Consider the following 13163-nt stretch of genomic DNA (forward strand, 5'->3'; position numbering starts at 1 on the left):
ATACTACTTCTTCTGAGTACGGCGATACCACATGTGTGACACTTTTTTGCAGCCTAACTGTGCTAAGGGGCCCAAAGTCCAATGAGTACCTTTAGGATTTCACAGGTCATTTTGAGACATTTGGGTTCAAGACTACTCCTCACGGTTTAGGGCCCCTAAAATGCCAGGGCAGTATAGGAACCCCACAAGTGACCCCATTTTAGAAAGAAGACACCCCAAGGTATTCTTTTAGGTGTATGATGAGTTCATAGAAGATTTTATTTTTTGTCACAAGTTAGCGGAAATTGATATGTATTGTTTTTTTTTTCACAAAGTGTCATTTTCCGCTAACTTGTGACAAAAAAAAAATCTTCTATGAACTCACCATACTCCTAACAGAATACCTTGGGGTGCCTTCTTTCTAAAATGGGGTCACTTGTGGGGTTCCTATACTGCCCTGGCATTTTAGGGGCCCTAAACCGTGAGGAGTAGTCTAGAATCCAAATGCCTCAAAATGACCTGTGAATAGGACGTTAGGCCCCTTAGCGCACCTAGGTTGCAAAAAAGTGTCACACATGTGGTATCGCCGTACTCAGAAGAAGTAGTATAATGTGTTTTGGGGTGTATTTTTATACATACCCATGCTGGGTGGGAGAAATCTCTCTGTAAATGGACAATTGTGTGTAAAAAAAATCAAATAATTGTCATTTACAGAGATATTTCTCCCACCCAGCATGGGTATGTGTAAAAATACACCCCAAAACACATTATACTACTTCTCCTGAGTACGGCGGTACCACATGTGTGGCACTTTTTTGCACCCTAAGTGCGCTAAGGGGCCCAAAGTCCAATGAGTACCTTTAGGATTTCACAGGTCATTTTGCCACATTTGGTTTCAAGACTACTCCTCACGGTTTAGGGCCCCTAAAATGCCAGGGCAGTATAGGAACCCCACAAATGACTCCATTTTAGAAAGAAGACACCCCAAGGTATTCCGTTAGGAGAATGGCGAGTTCATAGAAGATTTTATTTTTTGTCACAAGTTAGCGGAAAATGACACTTTGTGAAAAAAAACAATTACAATCAATTTCCGCTAACTTGTGACAAAAAAAAAAAATCTTCTATGAACTCACCATACATCTAACGGAATACCTTGGGGTGTCTTCTTTCTAAAATGGGGTAATTTGTGGGGTTCCTATACTGTCCTGGCATTTTAGGGGCCCTAAACCGTGAGGAGTAGTCTTGAAACGAAATTTCTCAAAATGACCTGTGAAATCCTAAAGGTACTCATTGGACTTTGGGCCCCTTAGCGCAGTTAGGGTGCAAAAAAGTGCCACACATGTGGTATCGCCGTACTCAGGAGAAGTAGTATAATGTGTTTTGGGGTGTATTTTTCCACATACCCATGCTGAGTGGGAGAAATATCTCTATAAATAGACAATTGTGTGTAAAAAAAATAAAAAAATTGTCATTTACGGAGATATTTCTCCCACCCAGCATGTGTATGTGTAAAAATACACCCCAAAACACATTATACTACTTTTCCTGAGTACGGCAATACCACATGTGTGGCACTTTTTTGCGGCCTAACTGCGCTAAGGGGCCCAAAGTCCAATGAGCATCTTTAGGCTTTACAGGGGTGCTTACAATTAGGCACCCCCCAAATGCCAGGACAGTAAACACACCCCACAAATGACCCCATTCTGGAAAGTAGACACTTCAAGGTATTCAGAGAGGAGCATAGTGAGTCCGTGGCAGATTTCATTTTTTTTTGTCGCAAGTTAGAAGAAATGGAAACTTTTTTTTTTTTTTTTTTTTGTCACAAACTGTCATTTTCCGCTAACTTGTGACAAAAAATAAAATCTTCTATGAACTCACCATGCCTCTCACTGAATACTTTGGGATGTCTTCTTTCCAAAATGGGGTCATTTGGGGGGTATTTGTACTATCCTGGAATTTTAGCCCCTCATGAAACATGACAGGTGCGCAGAAAAGTCAGAGATGCTTGAAAATGGGAAAATTCACTTTTGGCACCATAGTTTGTAAACGCTATAACTTTTACCCAATCCAATAAATATACACTGAATGTTTTTTTTTTTATCAAAGACATGTAGCAGAATAACTTTCGCGCTCAAATGTATAGGAAATTTTACTTTATTTGAAAAATGTCAGCACAGAAAGTTAAAAAACCAGGATTACGACCTGGTAATTCTATTTTTGACAACCCTCCAGGACAGTGACATTGAGATTTGGGCTCCGCCCCCCAGAAACAGGAAACACCCAGCGTGAGCTCTATAAATCTGTTCCCAGGTATCCACACCTCAGTTGTGCACAAGACCTGAACCTAGTCATACTGGATACCCTAATACTTCTTGCCCACATCAAAATACATGATGCTTAACGGGTGGGAACTAAGGACTGTCCTGGAGGGTTGTCAAAAATAGAATTACCAGGTCGTAATCCTGGTTTTTTCGTCCAACCCTCCAGGACAGTGACATTGAGATGATAAACAAGGAATCACCCACCTTAGGGCGGGACCACAGCCTGTAGAACTTTCCTCCCGAAGGACTGTTCTCCTGCTGTCATCAGATCTAGACGGTAATGTCTGACGAACGTGTTGACACTCCTCCATGTTGCTGCCCGGCAGATCTCCGATGCCGATGCCCCAGCTCTATAGGCCCAGGAGGTTGCCATAGCTCTAGTAGAGTGTGCTGTGATCTCTTTAGGTGACTCCAACTGCCTCAATTTGTAAGCTTCCTCAATACAAACCTTGAGCCATCTTGCTATCGAAGCTTTGGTCATTTTTTTCTCCCACTTTATTTCCAGTGAAATTAACAAATAACCTGTCTGTTTTCCTGAGTTGCTTCACTCTTTTTAAGTATATTAGTAAGCACCTCCTTACATCCAGCTTGTGCCACTGCTTCTCTTTTGGATGAACTGCTTTATTGCAGAAGGTAGGCAATATTATCTCTTGCCCCCTATTAGACACTGATGATACTTTTGGTAAAAAAATCAGTTACCGTCTTCAATATCACTCGGTCTTCAAATATAGAACAGAATTGTTCATCACTGCTTAGTGCCTCTAATTCGCTTACTCTTTTTGCAGAGGTAATCGCTACTAAGAATATGGTTTTAATTGTAAGATTCCTTAACGAAATTTCTTCTAGAGGTTCGAATGGCTCTTCCATAAGTACATTGAGAACTAAAGATAGGTCCCACCTAGGACATGATTTCTTAACTATTGGCCTTGATCTTTCTACCGATTTCATAAATCTGATCACCAGGGGATCTAAGGCTAATTTCTTATCAACGAAAACAGAAATTGCTGCTACTTGTACCTTAATTGTACTTAAGGCCAAACCCCTCTCAATTCCATCTTGCAGGAACTCAAGAATTGTCGGTAATTTATTGTCTTTAACTTTATTTCTCTTTTTCCAGTCTAAAAAAGTCTTCCAATACTTAGAATAGATCGATCTGGTTACTTTCTTTCTGCTATTCAGAACCGTCTTGATCACTCTGTCTGACAGGCCCTTGGACTTCAGAACATCCCTTTCAGAAACCACGCTTTTAGATGCAGATTTGGAACATGTACCCATCTGTGTTCCTCTTGATCTAAAAGTAATTCCTCCAGAGGGAGGAGTAAAGGATCTTTTTTCAGCATTTTTAGTAACAACGGGTACCATGATCGTTTTGGCCAATCTGGTGCTATTAATATCAGAGTCATTCTGGACAGTTTCAACTTCTGTAATACAAGAGGAATCAAGGGGATTGGTGGAAAGGCATATGCTTTGCTGAAGATCCAATCTTGGGCCAACGCATCTATTGCACATGCTCCCTTCGGATCTAGAGAGAAAAACCTTCTGCACTGAGAGTTCGTCTGATTGGCAAAAAGGTCTATTTCGGGCCACCCCCATCTGGCCGTTATCATTCTGAATACTTCCGGGTTGAGCCTCAGCTCGGAATTTGACAGTCTTTGTCTGCTTAGAAGGTCGGCCATTCGATGTAATGTCCCTTTCAGATGGACTGCTGTTAACGATAGCAGATTCAGCTCTGCCCAATCTAAGATCTTCAGTGACACTTCTAGGAGTTTTCTGGACCTTGTCCCTCCTTGTTTGTTCAGATAGGCTACTACTGTTATGTTGTCTGAACGAACCTGAAGATGATGCCCCTTTAGACACTCTGATGCTTGTAATAGGGCCATATGAACTGCCTTCATTTCTCTGAAGTTGGATGACTCTCCCCTTACTGGGTCTGTCCATGACCCTTGCAGGTATAGTCCGTCCACATGGGCTCCCCAACCCATCAAACTTGCGTCTGTTGTTATAATCTTTGTTGGAGGAGACCGCCATAGTCTTCCTAACTGAAGATTTTTTATATCCATCCACCAAGGCAGTGATTCCTTTACCCAGGTTGGTATTGATAACACGCTTTCTAAATCGCCCTGATTTCTGTTCGTTTTCCAGTAGCCAGTTCTGGAGAACTCTTACGTGAGCCATTGCCCAATCTACTGCTGGTGCTGTTGAGGTTAGAAGACCCACTATACTCATGCACTGCCGTACTGAGATGGCGTCTGCCTCTAGAAGGCTGACTATTGTCGACTGCACTTTTGTCACCTTGTCCTCTGGCAAGAACAGTCTTTGAAGGGGTGAATTTATTATGAACCCCAAAAATTTGATCACCTGGGATGGATCCAGATGTGACTTTTGGTAATTTACTAACCAACCCAGGGTTTCTAACTGACCTAACACCCTCTTCAGATCTCTTTGAAGCAGTACCGCATTGTCTGCTAGAACTAATAGGTCGTCCAGATAAGGGATTATTATAATGTTCTGGAGATGAAGATTTCCTACCACCTCTGCCATTACTTTCGTAAACACTCTTGGTGCTGAAGATATTCCGAAAGGAAGGCACGAGAATTGATAATGCAGCACTCCACCGTCTCCTTGTACACTGAATCTTAGGTACTTTTGAGACTCCCTTCTGATTGGGATGTGCCAATAAGCGTCTGTCAGATCTATGTTCACCATAAACACGTCTGCATTCAGTAAGTTCCTCATCGTATACACAGTTTCCATTCTGAACTTTTCGTATACAATAAAGGGGTTTAGTGGTTTTAAGTTCAGAATCATTCTGAATTTTCCGGTTGGCTTTTTGATCAGAAAAATTCGAGAATAGAACCCTCGGTTTCTTTCCTGAGGTGGTACCTCTTTTATGACATTTCTGTCCATCATGTCTCTTAGTAATTCCTGTAATGCCATCCTGACTTCTCTGTCTTTCGGCATTAAAGTCTTTACAAATCTCACCGGGGGCTTTTTTATGAATCTTATCTTGTACCCGTCTTTTATTAGGTCTAAAATGAATTGATTCGAGGTTATCTTTCTCCACTCTGGATAAAAGCGAGATAACCTGCCCCCTACTTTCAGCCTGGCGTCACTGGTGCTTGCTTTGGGGCTCCGCTGGCTTATGCAGCGGAGTCCTCCTAGGCCCTTCCTTATTAAGTGGCCAAGTCCTTCTTTTTTGGACCCCTTTATCTCTCGCCTGGTTATTGCGGCGAAAAAAGGGCCTATTCGGCTTGAATTTCTTTTTCTTCGGAAATGATAATTTCCTGCTTGCCGTCTTCTCCAAGACTTCTTGGAGCTGAGGGCCAAATAACAGATCCCCCGTAAAGGGTAGATTACATGCCTTAGACTTGGACGATTGGCTACCGTCCCATGTCTTGAGCCACAGATTTCTGCGGGCATTATTAACTAGTGCTGTTGTCTTTGCTGTAACTCTTAGTGACTCTGTTGAAGCATCAGTAACATAATTATTAGATTTCTTAACAACACTCAGAGCTTCTAAAATGTCCTTTTTAGGAGCATCAGTTTTGACTAATTCTTCCACCCTCTCTATCCATAATAAAGTGGTCCTAGAGACACAGGTGGTGGCTGCAGCAGGCTTAAAGTTAGTTACTGCTGCTGTATAAGCTTTTTTAAGTGACAAATCAATTTTCTTGTCTGCTGGGTCTTTAAGGAAACCCAAATCCTCAAAAGCAAGTTCATTCTCCCTATTCATTAGACTGAACGCTGCGTCTAACTTGGGACAACCTTCCCATAGTTTTGCATCTTCTTCTGAAAAGGGGAATCGCTTTCTAAACCCTCTGGAAATAAAAAGTTTTTTCTCTGGGTATTTCCATTGCGTATTAATTAGGTTTTTTGTTGAGGGATGTACAGGAAAATTTAAATGTGGTGTGGGATCCATACCAGAATATAATTTATCATGTATGGACACAGGAGCGGGAGTGGTCTGATTAATATTCAAGGTAGTGTGAATAGCCCGCACTAATTCATCAGTCTCTTCCACCAGAAATCTGAATCTTGAAAACATAAGTTTCTCATCCGTATCACTTTGATCTGACATATCATCCTGTGATAAATCCCTGTTAACCTGTCCTCCAGGAAGAACATCCTGTATTTCCTCTTCTTCTTCTTCATCTGAAGAAATTAAACGTCTTGTAGTTTTTACAAGAGCTTTTCTTGGCTTAGGATTCTCCTTGGGAATAACTGCCACAGGAGGTACCACAGGAGCTGACCCTGTAGGCAGATTTTCCCTGAATGCTCTAAATGTCTCTACCATTTCATGCCTCATGGTAGTCATAAACTCTTTGCAGGAGGCAGTATTCTCTTCATTAATTAACTTTGTAATACATCCTTGGCAAGATGCTTTTGTCCAGCTAGTTGGCAAAACAACCTTACAGACAAGGCAACTCCTGGACCTGTTAGAGCTATCGGATAAGTCCGAAGTCTCCTGAAAAACATATGAAGAGAATAATACCATGAGATTAATTACTATAATTCATTAAAGCCTGTAATTAATCACATAAATCCTCTCCTGAACAGAGGTGATGTTTATTCATATATACTCTGTGTATATAGTGAGCTGTTTACCAAAAAAAGGAATATCATTATCTGTAAAATAAGCTTAAGTACAGCAATCAGACAGATAATTTAGGATGCATATCAACTCAAGTGTAGCTCATCTAGACAGAATGTAGATGCATACAGCTGCTAAAATGTATTGCAGGAGAGAGAGAGGAAAAAAATTTTTTTTTTTTTTTTTTAAACTTAATATATTTGGTGATACTGCACCAATAAATCCCTCCTGCAAACTTAGAAGGAAAACATCCAACATTATATGCAGCTGACCCAGTATCCAGCTCACTCCCCACAATGAATGCACCATGTAGTTAACATTCATTCAGGTAGCTAAGCAACAATTACTTATGCAAAACACATTGAGCTGCACAAAAACCAATCAGTCACATGTGAACAAATGCTTTTCTGAACTATCAGGACTTTTACAATACTTAAACTGGTAACAAACATCTTGCTCCATTTAAGTAATCAAATCACCAAGTAGTCTAACATGCTTTTTCTGATCTATTAATTAAACTTAAGATCAGTGCAGTTATCCATGTTTAACTGGTTTTAAACAACAATGTGCCACCACAAAAAGACAGCTTCAGCAAATATCCTTGATCTAGCCACTGTCATTCATATGCTGACTAAATACATCTGAGCAGCATAATCAAACCTCAGACCAGTGCGGCGACCAGTCAGACCGTGATCAAACGCGGCTCCCCACAAGATCTCCGCCGGCTTACCTGATCCTGAAGTTTTCGTGCGTCCATCCTCGGCAAAGGCCAAACGCTAAGTGCCACAAGGAACGCACACAACGCTGTTTTGCAGCCGCGCAAAATGCGGAAGTGAAGTCACTCGTCGGCGGAAGTACCGCTAGACTGGGGGCAAAGCCATCCTTCCTCCGTGCAGAGCCGATATTCCCCCACCGCTGCGTCCAGGACCTCCGTCAGGGCTGCTCCGCGTTGTCCTCCCTCTAGCACGCACAGCCGCTCAGGTGGCTGCTAGAGGGGAAAAACCTGTTTAAGCAGGTAAGGAGCTTTCTGCTGCAACAATATTCCAACCCTCCAGGGTAGTGAAGCAGGCTCCCTCAGGGAACTATTACCAGCCTCAGCACTCCCAGGCTGCTGACCAGCTAGCTCCCTTTACAGAGCTCATGTTCCCAGGGAAGGAAACACACAACTGAGGTGTGGATACCTGGGAACAGATTTATAGAGCTCACGCTGGGTGTTTCCTGTTTCTGGGGGGCGGAGCCCAAATCTCAATGTCACTGTCCTGGAGGGTTGGACGAAAAAAGTCATTTTTTTGACAAAATTCATGTCTTTTTTGATGAATATAATAAAAAGTAAAACTCGCAGCAGCAATCAAATAGCATCAAAAGAAAGCTGTATTAGTGACAAGAAAAGGAGGTAAAATTCATTTAGGTGGTAGGTTTTATGACCGAGCAATAAACCGTGAAAGCTGCAGTGGTCTGAATGGAGAAAAAGGCTCTGGTCCTTAAGGGGCGAAAAGACTGTGGTCCCGAAGTGGTTAAATCATTTATAAATAAATTGTAAAAATTAAGCACTTTTCTCCATTAAATTATTTTGATTGCATTTCCTCTAAGTGAACACACCAGGAACTAAAACCTCTCTGTGGTGGTACACTGGGTACGCCCACAAATTGCTGGGCGATTAAATAAGAAACTTTTAAAATTTCCGATGTTGTAAAAGGAATATATCAGGAAAAGCCATATTTTGGACCATTATGGCAACACATGATCATATTGCCCTGCCCACTAAACACATAAAAGATGTTAGGGTTGGTTAGTACTACACATAGAATTCTTGAAGCAGCGAAAACCTTAAAAACATGCAGGACTAATCCATCTATTGTATCCACCTTAAAAAAAAATAAAAAATAAAAAGGCCAAGGTGCAGTCAACAAACAGAAGAATCTTATGTTAGTCAAGTTCTACAAAAGGCTGTCTGAATAGTCTAAAGAGCATATGCTATTTTCAGATAGACAAAACTTGAGCTCTATTATACATCAAAAAAGGCATCAAATAATGTCCCACATAGTAATGTTTATGGCAACACCACTAACCGTGAAATTTGCAAGACGTGGAGAATGTAGGTCTTTTGTAATGAAAACTTATCACATCTGAGCGGTGCAGGGGTACCTCACCACTTATATGCTACAGATTAGTGGACAAAAGCTATACTTCCAGAATGTGAAAATGTAAACACTATTCACAAATGGTGGGCATGATTAAGGTGCGCAGGAAATGCATGTTTTGGACTGGCATTATGTAGTTTATACACGCATTGCATACACAATAGTGCAATGTTCTCTCTACAAGCCGCATGAGCATACAGAGTTACACAAAGTAATATCACCGTTGAAGTTGATAGCATGCATGCAGCATGTTCCCTGAATGGTTATCAGGTTAGGTTGGACTGGCTTTTTAATTCTAAATAACGTATACATTAGCTGCAGTCAATTAGGTGTGAATTCCATCTTGTATGCACATTTCATGCAAATTGTATGCATCTTGGAAATCGTTGAATCAGAAACAGCAGAAAGTGAATTTGATTAGCTCAATCCCAAACGGTATACAATTTCCACTTATTGTGTAATTTGCATCTTATTGACCAGTCTCTAACCCCCCCATACATGACCTTATAGTCATTTGTCCATTGAAATCTTGAGCTAATTGTTAAGGGGAAGACAAAACTAGGGGCTAGAAGCCACCAGAGCGCTTAGGGAGCGCTTTAAAATGCTAGCAATTTCCCTAAACGCTCTGCCAATGTAAATGGATGGGACAAAATTCCACAGTAGCGATTTCGGTTTGCAAAATCCCAATCACAGGACATGCAGCATTTTGGGAGAGTTTGCGCTTCAATGTAAAGTATTGAAGCGCTGGCAAATCGCTCATGAATCACTACACAGAGATTTGTGTGTGATTTTAAAATTAAAGCAAACTATATAAAAAAAATAAATAAATTAAAAAACGACCAGAGTTGAAATCGCTAATCGCAATCACAATAGTTGGCAAAAAGCTTACAGTTTTTAAAATTGCTTCCAAAAATCACCAGAAACAGTTCATGAAATAGCTTTCAAATTGCTAATTCAAAACGCTATGCGACTTGTAGTGGGTTCCAGGCCTTAATCTGTTTTGGGGATGTGGTAGGAGATCAGGGTGCCTGAAAAAACTCACGCAGACACAGGGAGGACATACAAACTCCATGCAGGGAGGACATACAAACTCTACGGCGCAACTGAACACAATGCAGATGCTATGAATTTTTGTGCATCTCCTGTCCACCTGTGTTAAGCCCAATCTACACGATATGATTCTTTGTGTGATTCGATTACGATTCTATTTACGATCCGATTAAATCCAACATGTCCGATCGGGATTCGATTCAGTACGATTTGCCATTGCAAAACAATGGCAAATTGAATCGAATTCCGATCGGACATGTCGGACTTAATCAGATCGTAAATAGAATCCTAACCGAATCGCACAAAGAATCATACCGTGTAGATTGGGCTTTACAGAGCAATGTAAAGGGAAGGGTCACATTTGAAGCCTTGTAAAAAAAAGTCGCAAAAAAAAAAAAAACTTTCCAGCAGCTGAATCTGCATTCTTGGCCCACAGCCAGTTGTAAACAGCTGTCAGCAATAGGGAATGCACACGTTGCACGATAAAAAGCAGCCTAGCCAACTTTTTCATCACAATTGTGTTCCAACACCACTAGGGACCGCTCTCACCTTATGTGGTAGCTGCAATGACCCACAGACAGCACCACTAGCGTAATATCCAATTCACTAGCACTCTGTTCCCTTGGATCTTCTCAATCCTTTTTGTTTTTATATGTGTTACAGCCAAAACCAGAAATCGGCCAATTCTAGAATTGGCCGGCCGTTTTTAGAACTGGCCGATTTGACGTCGGCCAAAGTCCAAAATGCTGGGAATTTCTGACATTGGCCGGCCAGTTCTAGAAGCGGCCAAAGTCAGTTGGCCAAAGTCCAAAACGCACAGATCCCAGAACATCCTGGGTCCTGTCCAGCACCATGAATGGCACTCGGAACCTCCTCTCTGCTCTGAAAGATACACAACAGCATAATACCCTTCACAGGAAAAAAAAAACGTTCTTTGTCACAGCGAATACACAATCCTGCAACAAATCAGCAGCGTGTCTACTTCTTGACGAAAGCAGACAAATTTATCATCCTGCGCTTTAAAATTAGCTGCTCTGCCGCGGCAGTCGAGTGACACAGGGGAGAGATCAAATTACAGTGGTGATTAGTGATGGCTGGGTGCGCTTCTCTGGGCGCTTTGCATGGCTGGGGGCTTTTCTGGGTGCTTTGCATGGCTGGGGGGGGGGGGGGGGGGCTCGCTGGGCGCGTTGCATGGCGGGGGCTTCACTGGGCACTTTGCATTGCTGGGGTGCTTTGCATGGCTGGGGGGGCTTCGCTGGGTGCGTTGCATGGCGGGGGGGGGGGGGGGGCTTCACTGGGCACTTTGCATTGCTGGGGGTGCTTCAATGCACACTTTGCATGGCTGGGGTGCTTCACTGAGCACTTTGTATTGCTGGGGGTGCTTTGCATGGCTGGGGTGCTTCACTGAGCACTTTGCTGCTGCATTGCTGGGGGTGATTTGCATGTACGGGGGGGGGGGGGGCTGCGCACTTTGCATGGCTGGGGTGCTTCACTAGGTGCTTTGCATGGTGGGGGGGGGGGGGGCTGCACTGCGCACTTTGCATGGCTGCGGGTGCTTTGTATGGGGGGGGCTGCGCACTTTGTATGGCTGGGGGTGCTTTGCATGGCTGGAGGGGGGGCGCTTTTTGGCTGAGAGGGGGGGGGGCTTTCGTGTGCGCCGGGAGAGTTGCCTGCACTACTCACAGACCTCAGATCACGGCGACCGAAGAGGCGGGGAGAAGCGGAGAGAGGCAGAGCAGCGCGCACGCTACCTGCCCGGACCTATACACTTCACATGCGGAAGTGCCAAATGACTGGCGCTTCCGCACTGAAGTGTTCACGTCCTGCGGGTAACTTGTGTGCTTTGCCTCTCTCCGCCTCTTCGGTCTGGTCGCCCTGATCTGAGGTTTGATTAGTGCAGGCAGCGGGGGAGAGCCGAGGGAGCAGGACTTCGGGACTTGGCCGGCCACATACAGCCACAACGAGTTCTGGCCGGCCAAAGTCCGAATGAGGGGACATTTCTCACATTGGCCGCATCAGCGGCCACTTCTCGTTTTGACCGGCCAGAACCCGAAGTGGCCAGACTTCGGGTTCTGGCCGTAACATATGCATGCATACGAAGTCAAACGCCTCATTGCGCAGACTGTTTATCACCCTTCTACCATCGCCTGGTCAACCACTGTATCACCATGCACCTTAGGGCTCAGTCACCCACCATCAAAAATCACCTGTGTACCCCACACCAAAGAATTTTTTTTCTTTTTTTTTGTGTTTCAATAATTTTTATTGGGTTTTGTAAAATAAGAAGCATACACCAACTGTATCAACATTGAGTAACTTCAACAAAGAAAAGCAGAAATTATTGCCTTAAACAAAAACTAGACAATAAAATTTTGTAGGTGAGATAATTACAAGGATTGACAGTAAAACTGAAATATGTTCAGGTACACTTGGATTTATTATTTTAAAGAGAGAACCCGAGGTGTGTTTAAAGAATGTTATCTGCATACAGAGGCTGGATCTGCCTACACAGCCCAGCCTCTGTTGCTATCCCAAACCCCACTAAGGTCCCCCTGCACTCTGCAATCCCTCATAAATCACAGCCATGCTGTGAGGCTGTGTTTACATCTGTAGTGTCAGTCTCAGCTGCTCCCCCGCCTCCTGCATAGCTCCGGTCCCTGCCCCCGTCCCTTCCCTCTAATCAGCCAGGGGAGGGAAGGGATGCAGGCGGGGACTGGAGTCTGCAGGAGGCGGGTAGAGCAGCAGACTGACACTATAGAGATAAACACAGCCAGCTCTGACAAGCTGTTTGTCAGCAGCGTGGCTGTGATTTATAAGGGATTGCAGAGTGCAGGGGGACCTTAGGGGGGTTTGGGATAGCAACAGAGGCTGGGCTGTATAGGCAGATCCAGCCACTGTATGCAGATAATATTCTTCAAACCCACCTCGGGTTCTTTTTAACCTTATGATTAAAAAAAAAAAAAACAAACAAAAACCACAATTTTCCTCTAGCAAGATATTACTACCCAGATCTGGTGTGTAGTGAAAACAAAATGGCAGCTTCCACTTGGAAACACCCCGTTTTTTTAAAGCAAATGGCAT

General features: G+C 43.2%; 2 protein-coding genes across 2 annotated transcripts in view; both read right to left on the minus strand.

Moving 5' to 3' along the window:
• The window catches only part of STK17A (serine/threonine kinase 17a), a 113187-nt gene that overhangs the window by 28687 nt on the left and 71337 nt on the right, over nt 1-13163 (minus strand). The window lies entirely within an intron of this gene.
• Nucleotides 5154-8108, minus strand: LOC137518468 (uncharacterized). Its single transcript, XM_068236361.1, has 2 exons — nt 7622-8108; nt 5154-6765 (listed from the first exon to the last, which is right to left on the minus strand). The coding sequence occupies exons 1-2, from the start codon at nt 7646-7648 to the stop codon at nt 5410-5412; spliced, it is 1383 nt and encodes a 460-aa protein (XP_068092462.1). The 5' UTR covers nt 7649-8108; the 3' UTR covers nt 5154-5409.

This window comes from Hyperolius riggenbachi, chromosome 5, assembly GCF_040937935.1.
Source record: "Hyperolius riggenbachi isolate aHypRig1 chromosome 5, aHypRig1.pri, whole genome shotgun sequence".
Taxonomy (NCBI): domain Eukaryota; kingdom Metazoa; phylum Chordata; class Amphibia; order Anura; family Hyperoliidae; genus Hyperolius; species Hyperolius riggenbachi.

What these genes read in the sequence shown, in the direction of transcription:
- LOC137518468 (XM_068236361.1), bottom strand. Translation starts at nt 7,648, where the DNA reads ATGGACGCACGAAAACTTCAGGATCAG. An exon ending in CACGAAAACTTCAGGATCAG is followed by an intron (nt 6,766 to 7,621) that starts GTAAGCCGGCGG and finishes TATGTTTTTCAG; the next exon opens with GAGACTTCGGACTTATCCGA.